Here is a 12,962-nt window from a genome sequence, read left to right as displayed (position 1 = left end):
ACCACACACAGCCCCTGGCTGGTGCTGGCACCAGTGTGTTGGGCTCATTTGCTGAAATGTTTCTTGCAAGGCTGGGTCAAAGGGGGACTTAGTGACAGGACCCCCAAGAACTGCCACTTTGGAAGGAACAAGCTTTGTCCCCCACCCCATCCCCATAGAGCTCCTTTAATTCCTCACAGAATAGGCAGGCAAATCCCAGATTAACCTGTCAGGGTGGAAAGAGGATTAGAAAGGCAGTTCCAGAATGCAGCAAAGGGCCCCGAGGGCTTCAAGGGTGCACCACAGCAGGACGTTCCTGTGGCAACCTCACGGAGAAGGGAAGAAGGCTTCCAAGCTCAACACAGAAAGCAAAAGGCCACCAGCAGGCCTGGAGATGACCTGTGTGTTCAGATAGTCAATAAAGAGTGACAACCTGAGGGAGACAGCTCAGGAAAGGCCAGAACACAGCTGCGTGCATGTGAGCTGCTTCTGGGGACCAGCAGGAGCGGCCATGGAGGAAACCTACCTGCTGAATGTTGAAGGGGTCAAAAAGAAGATTCTGCATGGAGGCCAAGGGGAGCTGCCAAAGTTGCAGGATGGGAGCAAGGTAAATCCTCTTGGTTGTCACCCTAAAGCCCTGGGAGAGGGAAGTGAGTCTGGCACCTCCACCCCTGCTCGTTGTTAAGAGTCTCCATGCGCTGAGCTGCAGGTCTGTGGTACAGGGAGATCCTGCCTCCAGGAGGTAGGCAGCCACGTTGCCCTCAATGGTTACTGACCACCCACAGCCTTCACCTTGCCTTGGTCCTGTCACTTGCCACCTCCCTCTGTCCTGGGGTCATTGGAGTTCAGCAGCCACGATGGGTTGCTGGAAATCTGTCATTCCTGGTGTGTGGAGTGAGGGGTGCCAACAGGGAGCTCCAAGGGGATTCCAAGGATTCCTAACCTTGTAGGTATGGACTGGTCAGTGTGGTTCCACCGAGTCCTGTTGGGAGCACAAGGGCAATGGCCTCAAACTAGAACAGAGCAGATTTAGGTTGGATGCTAGAAACAAGATCTCCACCATGAGGGTAGTGGAGCACTGGAACATGTTGCCCAGGAAGGTGGTTGAAGCTCAACAGGGCTCTGGGCAACCTGATCTAGCTGAAGATGCTCCTGCTGACTGTAGGGGAGGGTTGGACAACATGAACTTTTGAGGTCACTTCCACCCCAGACTGTTCTGATTCCGATTCTACTGGGATAGAAAGGGGGAGCCAGAGAGTGCAGCAAGAGCCATCACCGATGGGTGCTAAGACGCTCCGCCATCTGCTGGGTACCTAAGACAAGGGGATAGGAGGCACAGCCTCCTGCTGCAGATAGAGAGCTGCCAATTAAACCAGCACCTGCTGCGAGCAGGCTTGGCCCCACAGCACCCCCCCAGCACTGGGATTTGGGGCCAGTGGGGGGCGGGGAGGGGGTGGAGATGTCTCACTGCAGTGCTGCTCACCTTAACACAGAGGTTTTTTGAATGCGGCAGATCACCTTCCACTTCCAGACGCTGAAGGATGACTTTGAGAGGACAGTGATCGACGACAGCAGGGAAGCTGGCATCCCCATGGAGATCATCGTGGGCAAGATGTTCAAGCTGGAGATCTGGGAGACACTGCTCAGCTCTATGAGAGCTGGGGAGGTGGCCGAGTTCTGGTGCGATACCATTGTGAGTGAGGGCCCCACATGTGCCCGGGAGCAGGACCGTACACCCCACAGCTGCTACAGCCTTGCCTGGTGCAAGCAGGGTGGGCACAGGTGTCACTTAGCTGTGGCACAAGGTGGGGCTGCCCCAGAGGAGGAGTGTAGAGGCTGGCCCAGTGCAGCTGAGCAGAGTGCTCCCTGTCCCTGCAGCACACGGGCATGTATGCCCTGGTCTCCAGGGGCATGCGGAGGATCGCAGAGGGCCGGGACCCCCTGGAAGGGCAGAAGCACCGCTGTGGCATGGGCAACATGTTTGACTACCACAGCACAGGCTACCCTGACCTGGATGAGCTGCAGCGGACGCCACAGCCTCTCATCTTCATCATGGAGCTCTTTCGGGTGAGGGAGATGGTGGGCAGGGCTGCCAACCTAGGGCTGGCTGCCAGCCTAGGGATGCCCAGGGTCGGCGGCTCAGCTCGCACTGCCCCTGAAGGTGGAGGAGCCCTCGGCCTACAAACGTGACACCTGGGCCATGAGCAAGGAGGAGAAGCTGGCAGCAGTGCCCGTGCTGCACAGCGAGGGCAACCGCCTCGTCCTCCGCAAGGAGTTTGCACAGGCAGCAGCCAAGTACCAGGAGGCTGTCATCTGCCTGAGGAACCTCCAGGCCAAGGTAAGCAAGGCTCAGCCACCTCCTGTCAGCCCTGTCTGGGTTTTTCTCAGCAGGACACACCCCTGTGGGCCCTAGGTGCTCAGGTCACAGCCATGAACCACTGAATGTGGCTCCCTGGACAGGAAAAGCCGTGGGAGGATGGCTGGCTGAAGCTGGAGCGCCTGGTGACACCGCTGGTGCTCAACTACTGCCAGTGCCAGCTGGAGCTGGGCGAGTACTATGAGGTGCTGGAACACACAACAGAGCTCCTCCAGAAACACAACGGTACCTGTGCCCTGCAACCCGCCCTCACTGCTGTGCCCATGGCCCCTGGATCCCCCAGTCATAGCAATGCTCATCCAATGTCTCTCTGCCTGTGGTGATACCTGTGCCATCTAGATCTCCATGCCCACTGCAGAACCCATGTCCAGATTCCTCTGCCCCGACCGTGCCCTTGTCTCTGATTTCCCCTGTCCACAGTGGTCCTTGCACCCCGTGTCCTTTAGGTCCCCCTTCCCATGATGTTGTTTCACATCATCCAGATGTCCCTGCCCAGCATCATTCCCCTTGCCTGTGATGATCCCTGCACCCCCTGTGCCCTGGTGGTAGCTGCAAGGCTCAGGTCTCTCTGCTGCTCTGCCTGTAAGCCACTCCACGTTCCCCTGCCTAAGATGGTGCTTGTTCTCCTTGACCCCTGGGTTCCCAGCTCCTGTGGCTGGTGGCTCTGGGCTGCAGGACACCTGCCAGGGACTTTCCTCTCCCGACAGACAATGCTAAGGCCTATTTCAAGCGGGCAAAGGCACACGCTGCTGTGTGGAACGAGAGGGAGGCACGGGAGGACTTCCTGCGGGTGGCACACCTCGACCCTTCCATGGCAGCTGCTGTGAAGAAAGAGCTGAAGCAGCTGGGGGAGAGGATGAGGAAGAAGCACGTGGAGGATCGGAAGCGCTACCAGGGGCTCTTCCAGACGCCCCGAAGGCCACGGGCTACTGAGGAGCAGGAGAAGGAGGGCAATGGGTCAGCCACACAGAAAGAGGGTGAGGTTGGGGTCCTAAAGACCACTGAGCACGGGAAGTATGGTGCAGGGACTGAAGAAGCAGAAAATCAAGGGGCTGGGCAAGCAGAACAGGGAATGTCCAGAGCCAGGTGTGAAGGGGCAGGAGGAGAAGCAGCCCAGGAGCAGAGTGTTGGGACAAAAGTGGAAGTGAGGGATGGGACAGGACTAGGAAAAGCAAACCTGAGCCTCTCTAATGCAAAGCCAGGTTTCTTGGGAGCAGAAAGGGGGGCAGAAGAGGAGAACAAGAAAGAGCAGAGGGAAGAGGAGGAGAAGGAAGGAGGAGAAGAGGAGAAGGAAGGAGGAGAAGAGGAGAAGGAAGGAGGAGAAGAGGAGAAGGAAGGAGGAGAAGAGGAGAAGGAAGGAGGAGAAGAGGAGAAGGAAGGAGGAGAAGAGGAGAAGGAAGGAGGAGAAGAGGAGAAGGAAAGAAAAGGGGAGAGGGAGGAGGAAGGAAAAGGGGAGGAGGAGGAAGAGCATATAGTAGCAAGCCCAGCAGCAGAGATGGAAAAGCAGGTTCTAGGACAATGCAAGGCAGCAGGGTGGACAGGCCTTAGGCAAGAGCTTGAGGGGGAAGCCAGTGGGTCAGAGGGAGCTGGCACAGAGAGTGGGGCCAAGGCTGAGCTAGGCAGAGCCCCAGAGCCAGAGTCCCCTAGCAAGGTGCTGGGACCATTCAAAGGGCCCCCGAAGCTGGAGGGTGAAACATCCGGAGAGGCAGTGGAAGAGGGGAGCTGTGGAAAGCAGCAAGCAGGCAACAGTGATGCTGAGGAAGGCAACATCCCCTCTGTCAGCTTCACCCCTGGTGCAGTGCTCCAGGCTGGGCATCTGGGGACAGATGAGGAGCTGGGTGACAGAGCAGAAGTACCCCTTTTGCCCGCAGCATCCAGGGAGGGGGGTGATGCGTGCCCAGGGAAGAGCTGAGAACTCAGGGCTAGGACCTGGGACACAGCCAGCTCTGAGCAGGACCCATTACCTCTCGATGGAGACAGAGCCCCAGAGCTGGGGGCTGCAGTGACACAGAAACAAAGCTGTCCTCACCCTGCCACTGCTGAGATCTCCAGCCCTGCTGTGCAGCCTCTCCTGCTGCCTCCCTGCCCCGACTCATCGGCTCCAGCGCCTTTCAGCTTGGTCCTGCTGAGCTTTTCTGGCTGAGAAATAAAAGCTCTTCCCTGGCACCATGTGCTGGATTTGTTCCTGAACGTGACCAGCTTCCCTGATCGCAGCCTGAACCTCCTGCCTCGCCCTGGACCCTGTGGCTTTTGCTCTACCCCTGAGGAGGGAATTGAGAAGGCTGCATTTCACCCCTGTTTAAGCTCCTGAATCGCTCCTGTCTGAGAGCTGCCCACACTCTGCCCTGCGGTGGCACCGTGTCAGGTCTTTGCCCAGCACTGCCAGCCCTCCCAGGCAGGGCTGAGAGCAAATCCAGCCCTACAAGTATCAGTCCTGGGCAGGCTTCACCATCAGTCGAGGTTGGGCTGCATTCTGTGCAGTGGGGAGGGCCTGAAAGCCCCCAGCCTTGCCCTGGACTAGTCCTAATCTGAGGCCCTCTTTGTGACACTGAAAACATTGGCAGCACTTGGGGCAGAGGCACCCGGACTCTGGCCCCTGGAGACCTAATGGGGCTCCAAGGAGAAGGCAGAGGATGGATTGCCTGGTCAGCATCCCACTGCTGCCTACATCCATCCTGGGGCTGAAGGCTTTCCTACAGCAGAAAGAGGAGGAAGAGAGACTATCCTCACACAGCCCCTGTCCCACCCTCAGGGGCTGCCACAGGGCTCTGAGCAGAGTTTGCTGGAAGAGCATGAAGGAAGGTCCTGGCTGGGACACACACCTGTGTCTGAGGAGCTCAGAGCTCTGCTCACAGCTTCTGCTCTTCCTCAGATGGTGTGGACAGCCAGGGTGACACAGAGCACTGAGACATCTGTGTCCTAGCAGCTCTGCAGGAGCAGTGCCAGGGTGGCACAGCCCTGGGAGGTCGCCCTGCCTCAGCTGAGGTGCAGGGATAGAAGAGGACAGAGCACTGAGCTGGGGCTTGGTATAAATACAAATTTATTTTCTTTCCAGAGCAGAGATGGTGCAAAGCAGTGAGGACAGCAGCATCTCAGTGCATGGTTACCAGAGCATTAGCCAGTCTGCTCCCCTCCCTGCTGCAGCCCAGCTCCCAAACACAGACCAAGCAGCCAGCCTGGACACCACTGCTCCTTGCACCCAGTGCTGGGACCAGCAGCTCTGCCCTTAGCCTACCTTTTCTTTCCTCCAGTTCCCACCAGGCTGGGTACTCCAGACCTCATTCTCAGGCCAAAGCCGTGCTCCTCCCCATGCTCCCCCCATCCTGCCAAGAGGATAACAGCCACAGACTGGCATGTGGTCCCTCAACACGGTCGAACAAGAAGCCTGGCACACAGAATGCTCACAGCAGCCACAGTGCCACTGCTAGCACACTCCTACCACTCACCCAAGTGTGAGAGGGGACAAGCAGGACAGCAACTGGCACTGCTGCTGGTGGACACGGGCCATAAAGCTCACACAACCCAGTGCCCTGCAGGCTGAAGCATCTGCACAGCCCTGTGCCCCTACACACTGCCTTGGTCCCAGCCTCCCCAGAGAGCTTACACCACTGCATCCCATCCCAGCCAGCAACAACAGCCCTGCCCCTGTCCTCACAGCAAGTCCTCTTTTGGGCAGGATGATTTGCACCAGCACAAAGCCCTGCCCCGAGGGCTCAGATATCTCATCCCTCCACAGCCTGTAGCCCCAGAGCGTCAGGACTAGCTCAGCCTCTGCCCTGGGGCACCCTGCAGCACCTGACTCTGCCTCTTTCTCGACATAACACAGCACAAGACAGCCTGCTTGAGGGAGCCTTTGGGACCAGGAGCCACCACCACTGAGGGACTCTGCCAGCTTGCAGAACAGCCTAGTGGGACTGGCCTGCTTCCAGCAAGTGTCTCCAGCCCCTCAGCCCAGATCAAATTTGGGGTCAGCAGTGAGCCAGATGCTCCTTGGGGGTAGTAAGGAGGTGCCCTGTTATGCTCCTGCATCACAACTGACTGTCCTGGTGGTCCCAGGGCTGGAGCCATATCTCCAAATGTCCTGGTCACCCCAGGGCTGGAGCTGTGACTGTAGAAACCCCTTCCTGCAGTGCTATGGGGATGGACAACTGCAGGAGCTGAGGCTCCCCATGGATGGAGCTGGGTCCAGGCAGGATAGGCTCTCTATGCTATGGCAAAGGCACAACTCCCCAGGGAATCAGGCAGAGCAGAGTGCCTGCTGCTGAGGTCCCCTTGCAGCAGCCTTGCCCCAAGGCAGCGCCAGCGATGGGGAAGGCACTGGTCCTCGGGGAAGCAGATGGTTGGGCTGGACTGAAAGTGAAGGGCAGCTACACTTAGAGTATTAGAATTTAATGCTGTGAGTCCATGAGAGTACTGAAGTACAGAGTATGTATATAACAGAGAAAGAGATGCAAATTAAAGGATAAGGCTCTGTTATAAAGACCCTCTCAAGATAAGGCTACTAGCTGGGCTGAAGCTCTAACATGGACTCATTCCTCTTCCATAAACCTTGCAGGCCCTCTGTACATGCCTGGCTGGCTGTGGAGCCCTGGGGAGCAGAGAGAGTTCCATCTGTAAGGCTGGCAGCTGGGTGCTGTTAGAAAGAGTTCTTATAAAAACTAGTTGGCTCCAGGAGTTTGGATTTCTTTTGGTGCCAAGAGACCTGGAGGTGTCTGGGCAAAACTGAAGGGGATGGAATGCTGAGCTGTGCATCCCCCAAGAGCTGCAGTCAAAGGCAGCAGCCTGCAAGTGCTGGGGGAGGCAGGCAGCTTTCATAGCTTCAGTTCTGTCTTCCAAACCTTTCCACTCAGGCTTAGGCACTGCAGCCAAGTGGCTGAAACAGCCTCCTGGCGAGCTCATGGTCCCACTCCTGCATGACCTATGTTCCCCTGAGATCTTCTGGAACTGGCAAGCATCCTGCACGACCGGCTTGGAAGGAGGCAGTGCGAGGTCTGCTGCAGCACAGGAAGCATGGCAGGGAGAGGAGGGGGAGGAAAGCAGCCAGGTAGCTGGTTAGGAAAAGCCTCTGGCTCACAGGAGGTGTTAGATAAGGGAGGTCATACCTGAAAGAGAAATGGAGAGGTCAGGAAAATGACACCCAGAGCCACCTGGTTAGAACGGGGCTGCTGCAGAGCTGCTCAAGGATGGCAGAAACTGGGTGAGGGTCTGCATGGGCAAACAGGGCAGCTCTGCCCTGCATCATGTTAGTGCTGGCACCAAGCAATATCTCCCCCCAGCACATGCATGGGCAGCCTGGGCAGGGGACCAAGTGCTGTCCCTGGACTGGAGCACAGAGACAGCAGAAAAACCAACACCAAAACCCACTGGGCGAGAGGAGCACCATCCACACATGCATCCCCTAGTCCCCATTCCTGCTGGAAAGAGCTGTGCATGAGCAGTTAAGAGAGTTTGCATCATTGCTTCCATCTTGCTGGGTAACTGGGACCTTGACCTCTCCTGAACAAGGGCCTGGACAGGGATGAAACGAGGAGGTTGCTCAAGATGATCACAGCAAACTTGATGGTGGCAGGCCTGTCCATCTTCACAGGGGAAAACCCTGCAGTGTGTGGGGTCCTGAGCAGGGCAGGAGGCTGCCTTGCAGCTCGTCTAAAGGGGTCTAAGTTGGTCTGTACTCTTGCCAGCTCCGGCTGCCTCTCCTTGCAGACGTGAAACCTCATCCTTTCAACCCAGGCACCACACCAGTCCCAGCAGTGCGGTGGCAGCAGAGCTCCTGGCTGCAGGTGCTGCGGGGGATCGTCGGCTGCAGGGAAGCTGGGATTGGGGCAGAGGTCTGTGGGGAATACCTCATCTGAGGGAGCAGTAGGAGGCCACGGAGGGGGATTTCACTCGAGTACCTCGAGAGGTGGGGAAGGCGCTCCGCAGCTTCTCCATGATGTCTTCCAGGCACACGCTGACTTCCTGGGTTTTGGCTTCCACCTCGTCTGCAGCAGGAAAGAGGGCAGGCAGGGGTGAGCAGGCTCTCTGGGCATCTGCCTTGCCAGCCAGCATCTCTGCAAGATGGCAAGGCACAGGCAGCAGCTGCCTCCAGCGATCAACCAAGAGCTCAGCTTAATCCCAATCCTCACCTGCAGCTTCGGTGTCAGGAGTGTTGTGCTCTTTCTCCTTCACCTGGCTGCCTTCAGACTGGTGCAGGGTAGAAGCCAAAGAAGAGACTGCTGAGCCATTGCCATCTGACTCTGCTGGAGGCTGGAGAGAGAAGGAAGTTATCACAATCTTCTACCCTTGTCCTCCCCGCTTTTGGACTGTCCTTTTCCACCACCGCCCCGACTGTGTTATGGCAAAGTCCACCCCAAGGACAGGCTTACCCAAATCCTTGCTCTGAGAGTACCTGCAGCAGGAGCTCCCTCAGTCGGTGCAGCTGAGACTCCAGCTGCTTGTTGTGGTCCTCCAGGATCTGCATGCGGGTCTCCAGGCGGCTCTTGTGCTGCCGGAGGATTCGTGCTTCTGCCAGGAGCTCATCATTATGTGGGTCTTGCACCGATTCAGGGGAACCTGTAGCCAAGGTTGGAGACTCCACTGCCTCATCATGCTGCCATTTCAAACGTCTCAGTTCTCCCTGGAGGATTCTGCAAGACAGCTTAGGTCAGCATCGCTGCTTTCCTGTCTAGAGCCTGCTGGAAACACCTGCAGCTGTGCACTGGGGGGAGGGGGGAAATGGGGCATGGCTCAAAGACAGAAGAGCATTATGGCTTTGCCAGATGTGAAGCTTGAGGTCTAGCACACTGCTAGACACCGTCCCTGCACCACATGGTGGTCTACCTGCAGCTCTACCCCACTCCAGTGGTTTAAAAGAGACATGCAGCTGTTTCCTAGGAAAATGAGGACAAGGGCAGGGAAAGCATCACCTCCTCCTTAGCTGCTCTGTGCTGCCTAGAGTCTCACCTCACCTGATCCAGAGCAGCACCACCACTGCTTGAAACGAGCTGCCCAGGGAGGTGGTTGAGACACTGACCCTGAATGTGTTTAAAGGTCGTTTGGATGTGGTGTTTAGGGATATGGTTTAAGGTGCATCTTGTAGAGTAGGGTTATAGGTTGGACTTGGTGATCCTGAGGGGCTTTCCCAACATGGATGTTTCTGTGCTTCTGTGAACAAGGTCAGCCATGCCCTGGGCTCATTTCAACCAGTTTATAGTTCAGGAGGGTAACAGGTTCTGGGGAGGAGTGCAGCACCATTTTGGGGAGCAAATTCTTGTCCCTTCCTTGGAGACTATGCCCTCACTCAGCATATCTATAAAGGTTTACAGCTCAGCCTAGGCACTCTCCAAACCAACCCTCTCAGCTCTTCTGGTCCCCACCTCCAGCCTCAGACAGCTCAGACAGCTATTCCCTGTCTGCACCCTGCGCTCTGCCAGGCTTCTCCAGCCCTTTCCTCTGAGACTATAAACCCCCCTTTCAGAGCTGCCCATGCCCCTACCTGTTCTCATCCTCTAAGTGTGCCAGGATTCTCTCCAGATCTCCCTTGTCATCTGTGTTGAGGCTTCCTGGAAGCTGCTGGCTGCCCCCATGCTCTCTGTCAGTGATGGGGCTGGAGTGACGCAGCAGGTACTGGTCCTCATCCCTGTTGCAGCAGGTGAAGAAACGTTTCAGTGAGGGGCATCGGTCTCATGGGATTTGTGTGCCCCTGGGGAAGGACAGCTGGAGGAAGGTGGTTCCTTGTGAGATCTCATTCTGACTGCTCCAGGTCTAGACCTCAGAATTCCTGGGTAGCTGAGGATACCCAAGAGCCTCAGACTGAAAGAAGCTATGAAGGAAAGTGTTTCTGTGGCCTGGCTAGACAGAGATGGAGCCACAGAAGCCCTGACTCATGAGGAGCAGAGGAGAAGGGAAAGGAGCTAGAACTCACAGGCTATCATCCGGGGACAGGCTGTCACTGAAGAAGGAACAGTTCTGGCTTTCCATCTCTGCAAGCCTGGAGGAAAAGAGAGCAGGCTGAGATATGGTCATAGACACTCTGCTCAGTGCAGCCTATTTACAGCAGTCCCTGCAAGACCCCTGTCTGGCCAGATCTCCCAGCTGGCCTGCACTAGTCTGCCTCTCTTCATAGGCTCTGGAGAGTTTTGCTTTTTTAGAAAACAAAGGAGAGTGCTGCCCTGAGTGAGAGTCTCTGAAATGAAAGGGATGCTGCCATGCAGCTGGCTCAGCCTCCTCTTGCAGAAGCAAAGGAAAGGGGTGAAAGCCTACCAGCTGCACTCCAGAGCCAGAGTCAGGCTCTCTGTGCTCCTTCAGATCCCTGGTCTGCCTGGATCTGTGGTGAGGACAGAGGCATTTAAAACCACAAGGCAGCAGCAAGGGGAAAAGCACAAGCAGCACTGGTGAGCACACAGGCAGGCACTGAGGGATCTGCCTACTGAAAATCCAACCAGCTGCTCGTATTGGGAAGAGCAGAAGGTATGTGGAGGCTACTGCATCACTAAGATATTGGCTGTCAAATGCATGGTGCTGTCATCTCATGTGGCATCAGCTGTGTTCCAGGCAGGAGCAACACTGTTGAGGAAGATTTGCCAGGCCCTGAAATTGCCTCTTCCTAACAGCACTGCAGCCTGAGCCACCACAGCTGGCTTGCGCTTGCCTGGCAGCATGCTGGGGTGCATGGAAGGGGCTGCAGGCATCAGGAGATCAGCATGTATCTTCCCCAAAACACCTCCACCCCCATCAGAGTCATGCCTCATGCCCTGCTGTGGCAGCAGTGCCCAGTGGTGGTACCTGCTAGCAAAGTGCTCAATCCGGGAGTGGGTGTCAGCATGTGGTAACATCGGGGAGGAGGCTGGGCTGCAAGAGATGCACACTGGTCAGCAAGGCTGGGCAGCTCTCACACAAAGCCAGGCCTTGGAGAGGCTGCCCTGCTCTCACCCCAGCTGAGAAAAGCCAGGACTGAAGAGAGAAGGAGCAGAGATATGGGCCTCTGGGTGCTACATCATCCTTAGATCAAGCGCTCCATGGGAGCCTTCTCTCACAGCTGAGATGCAGTTTCCATCTGTGGAGCCCACATATCAGGCAGGGCCAAAAGACACAGCCTGGGATGCAGCCAACTCACGTCTCAGAGAAGTCAGCCTCAAGGACAGACTGGACAGGCAGGTAACCTCTCTGTGGGTGCTTGCTGAAGTACTGCTTGGACCGGAACTTGTTCTTGAGTGTTGTGGCAAAATCCCTCACGTTCTCACTGGACGTAGTCTGTGAAGACACAAACGTGACCAAGGTGGTGCTTAATGAAAAGTTGGAGACCACAGGTTGGCATCTGCAGGGGAAAAAAAATCTCTTCTGGGCCTAAGGAAGAGAGAGGCAAAGACTGAGGACAAACAGAGGGCACACAGCAGCTCTGTCAGCCTGTCCTGGCGTTGGTGGGTGCCATGCATCCCACTCGTCAGGAGTCCCAGAACAGCAGGGATGAACCCCCAGCACATGGAGGGTGACAAAACCATACAAGGCTTCCACTTAGGGGCTGCACCACCCTGAACATTGCAAGGCTGCTGCCACTGATGGGGACCCAGTGTGAGGTGGGACCCTTGCAGCCCAGCCCAGCTCCATACCGGGGTGTAGTACTCCATGATGGGGTAGTGCAGCTTGTTGCCCTTGCTGGCTCGCCCAGTGAGGAAGCAAGTCTGGCAAATATCCACATTGAACTGCTTCAGGCTGCGGTACCTGGAGAGATGAAGAGGCCACAGAGGGGCAGTGAGAGTCAGCAAAAAAAAAGTCACAGCATTTTGGAGCCCAAGAAGAGCTCAGCCTTGGACAGAGGTGGTCTGTGTTGCTCTTGCCTCCCACTGAACCCATAATGCTGCTGGCTGAAATCCCCAGAAAAACATCTTTCTCCTCCCCCTCTGCTGGCACCGGGTCTGGCTTGCCTGAAGTGTTGCTGATGCAGAGGTCTATGATTCTATGACTCTAGGCTACCCCAACAGCACAGAGCAAACTCAGCTCCCTTCTGAAGGACATCATGCCCATTCTTTGGAGACCAAGGTCCCATATCACAGCCCCTACCTGAAGCCCTTGATGGGGCACTGCCGGCAGACGGAGCACTTGGTCTGATGCTTCACCTGCTCAGCCATGGTCACCCGGTGCAGCACAGCCAGCCACACCATGGACTGTGGTTCCAGGTTGGCCCACTCCAGGAACTGGGATGCCTCAATGGTGGACTTCCCATTGCTCTGGGGAGAGGAGAGGAAGGGGCTGCTCAGAGCTGAAATCCATTTGTGATGGAATGCAAACTCTTTGCCACCTCTGGGAGGCTTTCCCCAGCAGGGCTGCTGAAGAGGGAGCGGCGCAGGTCCGTGGCACCCTACTCACAAAGCGGAAGCAGCTGCGGATGCTGGGCTCCACGTTGCTACCTCCAAAAGCTGCCACCTCCCCCAGCTGGCGTGGGACCTGGATGGCCTCGTGGAGCAAGACCCCGAGGTGCCTCTGGTCACACAGTCCCCCAGCGTTTGCCACTTGGCTGAAGAGATCTGCCAGCAGGACAGACAGACACATTAGAGACACGACTGATTCCCTGGCACATTGGGCAGGATGTGGGCACATGGGAGCCATGTGTAGAACAGACCAGGGGTCC

General features: G+C 56.7%; 2 protein-coding genes across 5 annotated transcripts in view; one reads left to right on the top strand and one right to left on the bottom strand.

Annotated features, from left to right (window-relative positions):
* The first annotated feature begins 15 nt into the window (after positions 1-15).
* LOC135183836 (aryl-hydrocarbon-interacting protein-like 1) lies at positions 16-4,514 on the top strand. Of its 3 annotated transcripts, none has more exons than XM_064159070.1 (6): positions 16-586; positions 1,520-1,672; positions 1,858-2,046; positions 2,141-2,317; positions 2,440-2,581; positions 3,064-4,514. In XM_064159070.1, exons 1-6 carry the CDS (start codon positions 491-493, stop codon positions 4,266-4,268), a joined length of 1,962 nt encoding a protein of 653 aa, XP_064015140.1. In that variant the 5' UTR covers positions 16-490; the 3' UTR covers positions 4,269-4,514. The 3 variants fall into 3 exon arrangements, with proteins under 3 accessions (XP_064015140.1, XP_064015139.1, XP_064015141.1); XM_064159069.1 differs by having other exon boundaries at positions 1,493-1,672; XM_064159071.1 differs by having other exon boundaries at positions 16-599; positions 1,560-1,672.
* An 865-nt stretch (positions 4,515-5,379) lies between these two features.
* Positions 5,380-12,962, bottom strand: part of DRP2 (dystrophin related protein 2) — a 37,439-nt gene continuing 29,856 nt past the window's right edge. Inside the window, exons 14-24 of one of the 2 annotated variants that reach the window (XM_064159066.1) lie at positions 12,701-12,858; positions 12,395-12,561; positions 11,944-12,055; positions 11,451-11,587; positions 11,120-11,185; positions 10,260-10,325; positions 9,831-9,974; positions 8,745-8,982; positions 8,482-8,602; positions 8,251-8,337; positions 5,380-6,944 (exon numbers count right to left, since the gene is read on the bottom strand). In XM_064159066.1, coding sequence (XP_064015136.1) covers positions 6,886-6,944; positions 8,251-8,337; positions 8,482-8,602; positions 8,745-8,982; positions 9,831-9,974; positions 10,260-10,325; positions 11,120-11,185; positions 11,451-11,587; positions 11,944-12,055; positions 12,395-12,561; positions 12,701-12,858 — 1,355 coding nt within the window. In that variant the 3' untranslated portion in view covers positions 5,380-6,885. Of the gene's footprint in view, positions 7,459-8,250; positions 8,338-8,481; positions 8,603-8,744; positions 8,983-9,830; positions 9,975-10,259; positions 10,326-11,119; positions 11,186-11,450; positions 11,588-11,943; positions 12,056-12,394; positions 12,562-12,700; positions 12,859-12,962 lie in introns of both variants that reach the window. The other variant, XM_064159067.1, reaches the window with a different exon arrangement.

Source organism: Pogoniulus pusillus, chromosome 19, assembly GCF_015220805.1.
Source record: "Pogoniulus pusillus isolate bPogPus1 chromosome 19, bPogPus1.pri, whole genome shotgun sequence".
NCBI classification, from domain to species: Eukaryota; Metazoa; Chordata; class Aves; order Piciformes; family Lybiidae; genus Pogoniulus; species Pogoniulus pusillus.
This window is presented reverse-complemented; position numbering and strand designations above follow the sequence as displayed.